A 14,451-nucleotide genomic window follows, 5' to 3' on the forward strand; every position below is an offset into this window, starting at 1 on the left:
AGCATGGGCGAAAAATCCGACTCTTTTTCTCTTCTGTTAGTCCTCTTTTGTCACTCTTAAGGTGTGTCCACACAATCCACTCATCGTCGACAGCAGTTGATCGATGTCGACTGAACCGTCCACACTGCCTCGATAACGTAGTTTCTCCTTGTCGATCGATGTAAATCGACGGTCGGACGACTATACCCGGACACACCTTTAAGGAACTAGCTACCTCAAAAAAGTCTTTTTGAACGGCCCTGTAGAATGTGTAGAAGTCCAGGCAGACATCTTGTATCCACCGATTTCAAGGCCATATTACCGGCCCATTATCCGATCTTAGTTCGGTAATAAATTAAAGCCTTGTTCTCTCTCTCGTCTTCTTGTTATTATTAATGTCACTGATTAGCTTCATATGATCAGTCAAAAAAATAAGAAGAAGAAGAAAAAAAAAAAAACCTGTCTACAGAAGTACCTCTTTTTTATAAATATTTTTTTTTTCTAGAGGTCTGACAGAGAAAACTCTGCTAAGGTCTTATCTTCCCGAAAGCTAGGAGAGAAGGAAGACAGGATAGGAGAAAGCCAGCCGTTCCGAGAACGAACCTGATCTCTACCAACTTAGCTAACTAGGCTGGCTAGTCTGCATATTCTATTATGCCTGATTTGTGGCTTTTTTTTCTCTCTGTTCCAATTCTGCCTCTACCAACTAGCCACCTACATCGATCCATCTAATTAAATAAAAAATATAGCAGGCATTTAAAATATAATTTGTCTGGTTAGAAGAACTTTTTTCTGTTGCATCAACTGAACCAAATTAATCGAATAATTTTCGACTCTTTTTTTCGGTGTTCCAATTATTCAGTGATTTATGTCTCGATTTATTTTTTGTCATGAATAAGATGACATAGATGACATTCCTTACTGTATCATATTATGACCAATGACATTTAAACGTCTTAAATAGTTTAAATGTTCAAGTACATAAAAAGTAATTTTTTTTATTAATATTTATTAGAGTGAAAAAGTTATTTGAAATACCTACTTCAAATGTTTAAAATGCTTTATTAACATTATTGACGTCTTTTTTTTTATTATTTTACTGTTAGGCAGGTAGCTATACTATTTTCATATTGTTCGTACTTTTGTAGCCGCTATAATAAATAAATGAATAAAATATCTGTATAAAAAAGCTAATTTAGAGGGTTTTTTGTTTCCTCATTGATTTGCTTTTCACAGAGTCAGGTGGTGGATTATACAGATAGCACAAGCACTGCACAACACTCGGACATTATCCCTGCACCAGGCACTAAGGTGAGCTATTGAGGAACGCCTAATAACTAAGCATGATTATCTTCCTTATAAAAATGGCATGTGACTAAAGGTAGAAACACTACTATCACGTCACGTGAGCTCATGTGGCGTGAGGGCAGTGTGGGGGTTTGTATGATGTATTCAAGGATTAGAGAGAGAAAAAAAAGGATTTTTGCTACAATCTAATTTAATTAGCGCGAACGACCTACCGTACGTAGTGTTAAAGCGCTTAAAAAAAAAAAAAAAAAATTAGCTTTTTAGCCATATTAAAAGTTTATAATTTAAAAAAGAAATCCACATATTTAATTGAACGAAGTGAATGGTGGAAGACGACACCGAGGCGAATACAATAGTCCGTCCCTTATACCTTTTTATTACTATTGTAATAATAAAGGAAGGACGGACTAAAAAACGGGAAGGGAATCTTCACTGTAAATACACATGCACGCTTACTTACTACACCACGGTGGGGTTTTTTGTTTCCTCATTGATTTGCTTTTCACAGAGTCAGGTGGTGGATTATACAGATAGCACAAGCACTGCACAACACTCGGACAATATCCCTGCACCAGGCACTAAGGTGAGCTATTGAGGAACGCCTAATAACTAATAAGCATGATTATCTTCCTTATAAAATGGCATGTGACTAAAGGTAGAAACACTACTGTCACGTCACGTGAGCTCATGGGGAGTCAGAAAGATGTGGTTCATAGTTCTCCCATAATATTGTAGGTAATTTCGTTCGTGATAGCTGCACTACTATCACGTCACGTGAGCTCATATGGCGTGAGGGCTGTATTCAAGGATTAGAGAGAGAGAGAGAAAAAAAAGGATTTTCGGTACAATCGAATTAGCTTTTTAGCCATATTAAAATTTTATAAATTAAAAAAGAAATCCACATATTTAATTGAACGAAGTAAATTGTGGGCTTCAACTCGAATTGCTGACTGACTTTGTATTTCAGATAAAGTCCGCACTTCAGGAGCAACAAGAGGTGAACTCTCAGCTTCGTAGCTACATAGAGAATATTCTTACCATGATTTTGGAGCAGCAACCAGAACTACTGGAAGTTAAAATGAAAAAGCCTGACGCCTGTTGACACCGCCAGCCCGGGGCTGTTGGCCTCGCCCCCGAGGTTGCTAGCCTCGCTCCCGGTGTTGTTGGCCTCTCCCGTGGGGCTGTTGCCTTCGCCTCTGGGGCTGTTGGCCGTGCCCCGTTAATCACAGTGCCGTAGGTGAAGCTGGTCTTCCGGGACTTAAAATCTCTAACAGGGTTTATACGCGACCTGGAAAAGTCATGGAATCTGAAAATCGGACAAAAAGTCATGGAAATTTAAAGAAAACCTGGAAAAGTCATGGAATTTTCCGGTCAAAAATTTAAAATTTTCAAATTAAATATCAAGTTTTTCCGAAAAACGGCCTGCATTCCCCCTAATATTCCTTGGCGTTCTGCATATTTTATTCAAATGAAGGGGTAATCTTACTGATTTTTAAGTACCTCCGCCCCCTAATTTTCTGGAATAGTCATGGAATTTCATTCCGGGAAACGCGTATTAACCCTGTCTAATGTTTTCCCGTACTTAATATTTTCAATCCTATTGGACTATTGAAACTCGTGTTACCTGCCAACCCGACCGTACTTACCCGGAACTTGCCGAGTCCATTCGACTTGACAAGAGAACTACAGTAGAACCTCGATTTTTTCAACTTTCTTTATTTCAACTCCAAAATCCGTTGTTTGTTTCCATCTTTCAAAAGATATCAGGGGAAAAGATCATAGAAAGTGATCATTTCAAATACCATTCTCCAGTTCCAATCTCTCCTGCTCCTCTGCTCTCTTCTTCGCTTCTTCTGCCTCCTGAGCCCGCACCTGACGCGGCCCCTTGCGTACCTTAGCTGTGAACAGGTAGGAAAAAGTTTGGTTAGAAAACGTCCGTCCTGGTCGGGATTCGAACCCAGGCCCTCCGGGTTGAGAGGCAGTGTTCTTGACCACTCAGCTACAGAGGTGGGCTTTTTTTTCCACTTTTAAAGATGAGTGTTCCACCGCCGTTTTTATTTCGTAGCAATGGAACAACTGCTACATTAGACGCATGTGGCCTGTGCTAACATATGCCCATCCCGTAGTATGCCTCTCATCAGATGGGCGAGAAGAGACACAATAATTCCCATTTAGGTGCTGGGTCAACATGTGAATATGTAGAAATATAAATATTTACATTGCCAGAGGAGGAATGGTAGGAACATGAACAGGTAGGACTTAATCGTTGAACGAATGAAGTGAATTTCGACCTTTAACTCTTTCTTTTTTCCCTCCTTTTTGATTTGCACATATGGAACACAAAGTAATAACAAGATTGAAATTCGTGAAATCCACCCCGACTTTTTATTGGTTTTTTTTTTTTTTTTTTTACCTTTTGTTATATTATTTAAGAGATAGGTACATGTTTCTCTTTACCGTTATGATTGTGAAGTTAGACAAAAGTTTTTATTTATTTTTCTTTCTTTTAGCGTTATGGTTCATTGTTTACCTTCATTGAGGCCCTAGGATGACAGCCATTTGGCAGTTAAAAACAAATGAGCTTTTTTTATTCAAGTTTCATAGAGGGAAGGTCCTAAATTTTAGCAGGAAAATGGTTTGTAGTCCCAGGGTCTTAGGTATGATGTAGTTTATTTTGAAAAGTTTTTTTCTTTTCGACCCTGTAAATAAAATCTTTTACCATTATTAAATTTCTAAAATAATTCTACCCTATTTTGTGCAACTATTTACCTTGTAAAATAAGGCTTTCTACACAGTGGAGTCTAAAAGCGTGCTGGCAACCAGCGTCAATCTTTATAAACCAGACTCAAAAAGGAACATTTTTTTAAGAGTTTTGATAGAGGGAACTGTAACTGCTAAGGTCTTATCGTTCCTAAAGCGAAGAGAGAAGAAAGACAGGATAGGAGAAACGAACCTTATTATAAAGTTTGCCCCGGGCGGGAATCGAACCCAAGACCTAGCGCTTACAAGGCAGGCCCGCTACCTTCCAAGCTAACTGGGCTGGCTAGAGTACCAGCGCAACTTTGAGTTTACTGTGTTCAGATTGTGTTCATTTTTGAAGCTGGTCTTCGATGGTTACCAGCGCGCTAGTAACCTGAATTCACTGTCTAGGCCTGACTCTTACTTTCAGGTAAACCTGACCAGGTGTACCTGATAGTGAGTGGCTGGCCTAAGCCTGACTCTTTTACCTTATAAGATTGTGAAATCTTTTTACCCTATATTTTTTACGCAACGATTCTGTCCGTTACTCTATTGTGTCATTTATATCATTATTTATTTAGTTCGTAAGCTATTTTTAAGTTTCGCATTTTGTAAACACTTTTCTTATTTTACATGATTTTCTTTCATTTTACCGTTTTCATTGTGATAAATTGAGAGGAAAAAGAGTGGTAGAGAGAGATTGGGTGATAAAAAAAGTAAGAGGAGAGAAAAAGAGAATCGTAAATCATACAAATATTTTTAATCATTTGAATAATTGTGGACAAATATGAAGCACAAGTAGGAAAACCCAACTTTTTTTAATGGATTGCTGTCCATTTATGTAGAATACCTACCAATATGTAGATATTTGAATTAAAAAATCCCTTAGAACAAACACCGCCCGGGGGACGTGCTTCCCAGCGCCTGTCTCACTGAAGAAGGTACTGAACGAGTCATCCCCTCCACCTAAAATAAAATTAAGAAGGAAATACAAAAATATTATTTGGAAAACAACAATGAAATATAATACAATCAACACGGAAGCAAGAAGAAGTTTAATGAAATAAATCATACTGAAGAAAACCGTTCCTAAAAAGTATCAATGGGTACTTACATTGGAACAAAAGGAAGATATTATTATATTTCTAGGTTAAATAAACCATTCTCATTATTATGCCTTTTCCAAAGGGTTACCCTTTTTACAGAGTTACTATCCGGGTCTGGAAGGGATTCGAACCCACGCCTTCCTGCTCACCAGGCGAACGGTTGACCGCGGATATGGCCTGTGAAAACTGTGAATTAAATATGCAATAATAAGTTACAAAGCAATAACATATTATTAAATTTTATTTTAGTTTTTAAGAATGATTTATACTTTAATTTGAAATTTAAGAGAAAATGTTTCGTACATTTTATTTTAATAACAATGCTTCTTTTTTTTACTCTATTGCGTTCATCGGTTTATTCCAGCTTGGATATTTCTTTTTTTTTGGTTCTGGAATTTGCCAAGATTTGCTTTAAATCAATTCAACTCGGATCTTAACAGTTGATAGAAAGACAGGTAGGTTTTCTATTGTCCTTCTTTATTTTTTCTTCCTTTCATCTTTTTCGTCGCTCTATCTTCTGGGAAAAATGGGTAAATATTTAATAATTATGATAATGATATTTAAATTTCATCTCTGTCTGATATTCTTTTCTCTCCCCCCTCATCATTTTTCCATCGGAGGACTCCTAATTGTCTTTAGAGTGGTAGGTGAGTGTTTTTTTTTTTACGTAAGGCTGTCTCTTATCTCCCTCCCCTCTCTCACTTCTCAATCTGTTATACTTTTTTTTCGAGATGTGTGATTCACCGCCGTTTTCGTAGCAATAAAAGAACTGCTACATTAAGGTATGTCCACACAGCCTTCGAAGAGGCGCTTCAATTTGCGCACCTTCTCGGCTTCCCGCTTGAACTCTTCTACTTTTTCCGCATCCGCTTCCGAATTCTAAAGAGAGAGTAAGGAAGCAAAATGATATTAGGAAATTGATGGAAAAAAGTCAACTGTAAAATTCTTAAAAAAAAAAAAAAAAATGTTACAGTTTTCTCTATCAAACTTCTTAAGCAAGAAAAAGATCTCCATTGTTACAGTTTTCTCTATCAAACTTCTTAAGAAAGAAAAAAAAGGGAATCTTCCAGATACTCACAGTTGGAAAATAGTCAAACTCAGCCGCATCCTCTTCTTCCTGTCCCATAGGTACACTCATACCACTAGCCGTCACTGCTATGCTCATGTTGAGAGCCGCTACTCTCTCCGAATGAAGAATCTCTTTGTCCACAACCTGGAATAGAATAAAAAATAATAGAAAGTAATAATGAGGAATACAATAAAATAAGTACTATCAAACTGGCTAGCTTCAAAGTTTTTTTTTTTTTTCCTCAGCAATAGGCTACCTACTCTACTTTTACTGTGGCCAACTTCTCAAAGTATATTAACGACAAAATTCCATACCTTGGCTGGGATTGAACCCAAGCTTTTATTCGAAAAATGTCCAAATTTTGAATTAGCTTCACCACAAAACATAAAAAGTGTGATGTTGTTTTGAACTTTATAGACCAATCACACAATATTTGAACATTCTTATGTAAATGTTTGTTCTTCCTATTACCCAAGCAGTCCAGAAACACATCATGACTTACTAGCTTAGATCAGTTAAAAGGCCTGAAAATGGCCAACTCTTTTTGAGCTTTTTCATAGATTTGGCCTTAAATAGCGGCCGAACCGTACATTTCTCGAGGTCCGGCCCGCGGACACTTTTGATCATCATTTATCAAGAAAGCTGTCTGCAAAGTTTGAGCGACCTGTGGCTAAAGGTAAAGTCGTGAGAGACGCTCGTTCCTTTTGATCTTTTTCCCAGTATAGCCCTAAATGGCGGAACTTTGGTCCGGAATAACAACCGAACCGTACCTTCTGGAAACAGGGCTCAAGGATATTTTTGATCTACACACTTTATCGAATCTCTGAGCCAAGTTCGAGCGACTTTGGCTGAAATCTCAAGGCCTGAAAATGGCCAACTCTTTTTGAGCTTTTTCATAGATTTGGCCTTAAATAGCGGCCGAACCGTACATTTCTCGAGGTCCGGCTATTCACCCATGTGTAGGTGTACCAGTGTTCTTTATTGCTGGAAAACTTGGTGTCTCCGCTTTTCCTAACTGAATATTTCAATGCGGATAGTAAAGCTTTTTAACTTTTCTCCCAAAGACAATAATAATATTATTTAACAGCTATAAACAATATAAACATACTATTGTTAACACCAGTCAGTGGCGCCACTTATAGCATCACCCCTAAAGAAAACCAAATCAAATTAAACAAATCCCAAATGAAATGTATCATCGTCGGACTACTTAGACATCATCAAACATTGTGAATGTATTCTATTCTTAATGAAACGAACAACTTCAGAGGGATTTCTTGATTGGGTCTAAAATCCTTTCTTGTCAATTAACCATGGCTTTCTCCCTCGTTGAAATATTTTCACAGCTTCTCCTCTATTATTTTGTGTGGGAACTTGACACTTGCTGTTCCTTTGATTTTCTTTTGGTTCCTTCTTTATCCGGGTGTAAAATCCTTTCTTGTCAATTAACCATGGTTTTCTCCCTCTTGAAATATTTTCGCAGCTTCTCCTCTATTATTTTGTGTGGGAACTTGACACTTGCTGTTCCTTTGATTTTCTTTTGGTTCCTTCTTTATCCTCTAAACTCCTCTTCTAAAATACCAACATTGATGAGGTACAAGCTTTACGCGTCACTCAATTGTGGTTAGACCCACCAGACATTCCAAATACCTACGAGTATAGGTGGAGACTGGAGAATTATAACTTGGCTTTACATTGAGTCATCTCTCTCCTCTCTCTACGTTTCCGCAAATTCAAAAATTACATACCGACCTAACAACCCACCCCACGTTCATATGGTCCTATGGTGTGTAGGATTTATTGGACTGTAAAGTTTTCTATTCGAAAGACTCTTCTCTGTTTTCAACCTTCTTTGTTTTAGGATTATCTGTTTTAATTTTGGATTGGCTTCTAATGCTATATCTTCTAACTAGAGATGCCTAACTGTTATGTCAACAGTTTTTAATTGAATAGCTCGTTAAATTTTAATCTTTTGTCAACAGCTAGACACGTGTTTCTTGGTTGAGGATTTTACTCAAACCTCTTCGAGACTATAATATCCTTGTGGGACTATGGATCCATCTCAGAAATCAATACCTTCTTCTTAACTTCAAAAGATATTCTTGACTAGGTATTCATATTCAACTATTCATAGTTCTAAATAGGAGCCTATCTACTACTAACTAGTACATAAATACATTATTTAGTCCTTTCATCAAAGCATTTACGGGTTACTGATTTTTATTATCTGGATTTTTTGCAGACTGCACCTTTTCTATGTTTTATGCTTCTCGTTCGCACATTCCGTAACTAGCCAAACTGCATTCCTACCTCCTGAAAGTTGCATTTTGTGTGTATCATGATGTGAATACGATATTGCTCTCCTCTATTTAAAAATTCGAGGGTGCTAGCAATAAAATTTTGCTAAATATCTTACCTCAAATAATCTAATGCCAAAGTTAACAATACGAACGCTTTAATGTTTTAATCCATTTCCAAGAATTGTATTTTGAGTTCTGACCACGCTTGATTAGCTAACAATGCTAAGTATGCATTGACCAGTTGATCGACATTGTTTTAGTTGCCCGAAAATATACCTCAAATTCTTTGATCGAATAGACGTTGGCTTCGTTGCGTGGTTGTTTCCTGGAGATAGGTAGCTTTGGGATGTAACGAATCCCACAGTGTTACCAGAGAACACCAGACCTCTCCCATTCACAAATATGAGAGAACAATAGGAGCATACGTTTATTATTAATGTGCGTTCATATCCGTGTGAAATCCTGCTGAATTCTTCGACAGGAAAACTATCTCTCTATTTATTACGCCATTCTCCCTCCCCTTAAACGCCATTGTCTGAAATAAATTTAACCGTGTGGCTGGCGAATCAAGATTAAATTGCATGGAATTTTTTTCCCCATTTATATCCTCATTCAACAATCATGTGTGTACTGTTTGACTGGCGAGGAAGGGGATTCAACTGAACAATACCGTATAATGCTACTGGTTTGCAATGCAAAGTTGCACTGCCATTTGTTTTGCGATAAGCTTTCATCACCAGAGTTTCACCTTTCATGCATTGGAAAGATTAAAAGATATGTGAAATGCCTCTAGACTCTAGATCAGGGGTTCTTAACCTTTTAGAATTGGCGGACCACTATTGATAAACCAAAAATCTCGCGGACCACTTGAGATTATGTATGTATATGTAATCAATTGTACATTGTACACTCTATGTGACAATGGGTATGTATTAGAGGACCTATATCTACCTGTAGGAAAAGAGATAGAAAATGAGAAAAATTAACATTATTATTTATTTATTTTTTTGTTTGTTGAGAAAAACAATTTTTTTATTGTATAAAATTAAGGTATGTTATATAAAATAGAGACACAATGACTTTTTCCTTACTCACCTCTCGCGGACCACCTGAAACCATCTCGCGGACCACTAGTGGTCCACGGACCATAGGTTAAGAATGGCTGCTCTAGATATTCGCAGGTTTGATGAGAGGGGAAGCTCGTGAGGGAAATGTAGGCTAATTCAAATACGGGTAATACGGTTTAGGTACAACCTTAAAATAAATGCAACAGTGTAGAACTGTCTATGTATAAAATAATATTTGTTTCTCATTATGACTTGATGACACATAGGTACCTACCTATAATTTTTCATTTTGTTTGATGTAAACAAAGTTACCCTAATTTACTTTTTAGCCCGTCCTTCCTTTATTATTACGATAGTATAAATAAACAAGCTGGGTCTGTCCCTCCGGGAATTTTTTAGCCCGTAGTTTATTCGATCGTCGAAAATCAGTACCTATGTACCTACCTAATTAGTTTAACATTCAGTTTATTATTATTATTGATTTGATTTTTGATTTTACTTTTATGTGATAATTTAAAATCAAGACTAAGCCCGTACTCCCTTTGTTCCTTTTAATGTTTCCTAATACATACCTACCAATATAATGTTTAAGTCACCCCTCCATTTATTGGCCTTGCTTGGCGTAGCTTAACATAGGTGACGCTAAAACCGGCCTTAAATTATCGACTGAAGTGTTACCTATCTAAAACTTTCTCGCTTTGAGTTCATAGGGCGCGACAGGGACAGGCCCAGCTTGTTCAGTGTGTGCCAGGCTATGGTGTATGAATTGTTCATATTATTAGCGAAAAGTTGAAAAGTCAATTCTCTTTCATTATCTCTCCTTCTCACATCTGTCCTGTACAAATAAAAAAATATTTTTCCTCCATGAAAATCATTTATCCGGAGGCGTTGTAAAATCGGATACACCAAGGAGCTCAGAGCAAAGTAAACTCGAGCATGGCTTGTATATGGATGGGTGATAGTATGGAGATGGACACGTTGTGTTAAATGAAATAAAAAGACATACTTTCAGCCTCCAGTGGACAATAGAATTTATTGATGGGCCTATCTGAATTCTACAAAAGCCGTAAGTTAGCTTAAAGTACGATTAGCTTAAGGAGGGGTATGTGCCCCACTAAACATAATAAAAAAACAAAGGGCCTTGTCGTCATGTTGGCGGGAGAACATGAAAATATGAATAGACCATAACTCCGTCCCTGGTTGTCGAATCGAGCTCAAACTTGTACCAAAGTACTACGTTCTTTAAGACCTTAAAAAGAGGTGCTGTACCACGGAAACTTATGACACATAAGATCTCGTTAGAAAATAAACCTGTCCAAAGTTTACAACCGCACTCGGAGTGAATTCAATGCAAGGGAATGAGAAAACAATGAGAACATGGGAAGTAGTTGCTATTGCATTTCCCGACCATAATCCTAATCCTAGCCCTGTGTTCTCACACTTCTAGCTCATGCTATTCTGAGAAATGTGAGTCCGTACAACATACCAAAACTTATCACTTATCAGCAAATAATAGAAAATAGTAATAACTGTATATAAGCACGATCTTTCCAAGAAAAAGAAACAGCAGGATTGTGTTTGCTAATTGAAGAAAGATACAAATTGCGGTGAAGCTGAGTTTTGTGGGTATTGGAACAGGAAGTGCTAATTTTCTAAGCGTCAGACACTTTTTGCATTTGTGGACGTATCGAGGTGAATTGAATTTTAATTGTCAATTGAATTTTTCATTCGTGAGACACCGCAGACGAAAGATCTAATAACGAACAGGTACTAGGTACTCACGTCCAGGTACCATTTCCAACAATTTACTTGGTATACCATACTATCTTTATGTATGTATCTAGTCTTTTGGAATACAATTTTTACTATCCAGGTGTAAATCTACAAATCCTACCAATTATGCAATCCCCACTTATTTATGTTGTTAAGACACGGCGAATTAATAATACCCCTAAAGTAATTCATGCAAAAATAATGAATCGTAGTTAAACTCTTGGATTAAACAATCAGATTTTTGATTTCAAAATAATTCACTGCTTTTGGGGAACGGGGACGGGCACGCGGGAAAATAATTCAAAATTGTAATAATGAAAAAAAAAAAAAAAAAAAAAAAAAAAAAGGCCAAGTCACCCCTCCATTTATTGGCCTTGCTTGGCGTAGCTTAACATAGGTGACGCTAAAACCGGCCTTAAATTATCGACTGAAGTGTTACCTATCTAAAACTTTCTCGCTTTGAGTTCATAGGGCGCGACAGGGACAGGCCCAGCTTGTTCAGTGTGTGCCAGGCTATGGTGTATGAATTGTTCATATTATTAGCGAAAAGTTGAAAAGTCAATGTTTAATATTATTAGTATGGCATTATTTATTATTCACATTTCCCCAGTCAAAACTCGAAAGCAGTTCAGATGCTGATATTCACTTGAAAAACCACTGCAGATCTTTACTAAAATTCTCGGGTAGCAAAATATTAAGCACTATTTGGTCGCTTTCATTAATCTTTTAGCAAAACGTAAATCTTCATAATCCCTCAGAGTCACGCCACCACCATTTTTCAGAAAAAAACTGTTGAACCCTTTCCACCTCCCTGTCGAAATCTATCTTGCTTTTACTTTGGAAAATTTTAAAGTTTTCCAAGAAAAACTTTTTATCTTAGTGTAGAAAACTTTGTGTGTGTGAAATTTTTAATTGCTTTCATAAATTCGGAGGTATGAGGTACATAAGAGTACATGCTGGGGGTTAAGACATGTTGGTAGCAGATACCAGAGTTTAATTAAATATATCTGCCTGTGTGAATGTGTGCTTAAGTGTGGGGATTTTTCGGGTGTGGATATGTTTGCTCTCAGAAGTTATGAAATTAGCTTCACCACAAAACATAAAAAGTGTGATGTTGTTTTGAACTTTATAGACCAATCATACAATAGGTATTTGAACATTCTTATGTAAATGTTTGTTCTTCCTATTACCCAAGCAGTCCAGAAACACATCATGACTTACTAGCTTAGATCAGTTAGTTTTACCTCCTTATCCGTAGCAGGTAGAGAGCGGAACTGGGGTGAGAAACAGGGTGGATAGGCCAAGTTGAGAGTGTGATAGAGTCGATACAGAGTGAACCCAAGTAGTGAGGTGTAGAACTCGGCAAACGTCAGCATTGTACGAATGTGAATTTAGACTTTCGGCCCTAAGGCCTCCGGGGGTGAAAATGGATGTTTCGACCGAATTTGAAAATGGATGTTTTTGGGACCGAATTTCAATATGAATCATTAGTGGGACCTATTTGAAACACAAATCACCAATCGATATGAATTTTCCATTTTTGGTGACGGAACTGGGGTGAGAAACACGGTGGATATGCCAAGTTGAGAGTGTGATAGAGTCGATACAGAGTGAACCCAAGTAGTGAGGTGTAGAACTCGGCAAACGTCAGCATTGTACGAATGTCAATCTGTTTCTTGTCATAGGGCTGAGGAAAAAGAAAGCACATAATTAACATATTAGAATGAGCCTAAAAAGTTCTGCTATCTAGGTACCTACTTGGGTACTTTTTTTGTGATAAACTTCCAACTTTTCTAATAGGAAAATCTTCTGTTGTTATTCAAAATATACAAGCTTACCAAGTTCAAAGTCAATTTGTTATAGCAAAAGTGACTAAAACTCTCAAAAGCTTGTTTAAAAAAATAAAAAAACAATGTAAACATTGCACTATCCTACCTGGTGTCCATACAGATGAGGAATAATCCACGTGATTTTCTGCCCTTTGAACTCGGCCTGGAAGTAGAAGCCCTTGATGGAAATGAAAGCCTTGCGTAGGGCTCGGGCATGTATCACAGCATGCATAAACTCAACGGGTAACCTTTGACACAGTTCCATGAGGCCCTTGTCTTGACCGAGTCTTTGTTTCTTGAGCCCGGGCATACGCCCGATTAGAATGCACAGAGTGAGGGCATCATCTAGGTCTCGGAGAGCATCTATGAATGTGGGATATCTGAGGACAAGTACAAAGAATTAACATTTGCAAATTATTTTTTTAGAACACCCCCATGGGACTGAAAATTATTTTCTTGTAAGCAGTTTTGATACCAGAGAATCTATTTAGTACAACACTATTCCTGAATCTGCCTATCATAAGCAAACAAAACAAGTACTAAGTATGTGCATAGGTACTAATGAGTTTTACCTTTCTTTTACAATATGATCAAGCTTGACATGTGGGAAGTTGGTCTTTAGTTTCTTCTTTGCTATGTGATCATGGGTCTATATTTTGTCTTATTATCTCTCTTCTCTATCTTCTCTCCCCTTTCTTATTTTCTTTGTGTTGTGGATTATTTAGACTAATTGTTTTGTTTTCCATTTCGTCAGGTCGACCTTCACGAATCGCTTTCCGAAGCTTTGCTGAATTTGAAACGAGAGCAGCGGTCCGTTACACCTCCATCCGACGAGTTCGAAATGAATTTCTCCCAGGTATACATATAAATTCTCACTCTCACCCATTACCAACTAGACCATAATGCTACAAATTGAGCTAGTAACAAAACTCATATATGTACAGAAACACTTTGGGTGTAAAAAGCGTTAAATAAAACTACCTTTCTTCTTTTATGCTGTCTTTCTCAAATAATTTGACATGACATATAAATTCTCACTCTCACCCATTACCAACTAGACCACAATGCTACAAATTGAGCTAGTAACAAAACTCATATAGTATGTACAGAAACACTTTGGGTGTAAAAAGCGTTAAATAAAACTACCTTTCTTCTTTTATGCTGTCTTTCTCAAATAATTTGACATGAAAAAATAATGCAGGTATGAATACATGGGGGGAAATATGAAAGTTCCTAGGAATGAGCTGAATGTTAGACTCAACAACCAACTTTTATCCATTG

At 37.2% G+C, this 14,451-nt stretch overlaps 1 protein-coding gene across 1 annotated transcript; it reads right to left on the bottom strand.

The window, feature by feature from the left end:
* Positions 1-3,081: 3,081 nt before the first annotated feature.
* Positions 3,082-13,833, bottom strand: LOC103512783 (pescadillo homolog). Its single transcript, XM_026826168.1, has 7 exons — positions 13,743-13,833; positions 13,277-13,550; positions 13,005-13,028; positions 12,586-12,726; positions 6,211-6,345; positions 5,927-6,011; positions 3,082-3,185 (listed from the first exon to the last, which is right to left on the bottom strand). The coding sequence occupies exons 2-7, from the start codon at positions 13,478-13,480 to the stop codon at positions 3,082-3,084; spliced, it is 693 nt and encodes a 230-aa protein (XP_026681969.1). The 5' UTR covers positions 13,481-13,550; positions 13,743-13,833.
* Between the last annotated feature and the right edge of the window lie 618 nt (positions 13,834-14,451).

This window comes from Diaphorina citri, unplaced genomic scaffold (assembly GCF_000475195.1).
Source record: "Diaphorina citri unplaced genomic scaffold, Diaci psyllid genome assembly version 1.1 scaffold883, whole genome shotgun sequence".
In the NCBI taxonomy this organism is placed as follows: domain Eukaryota; kingdom Metazoa; phylum Arthropoda; class Insecta; order Hemiptera; family Psyllidae; genus Diaphorina; species Diaphorina citri.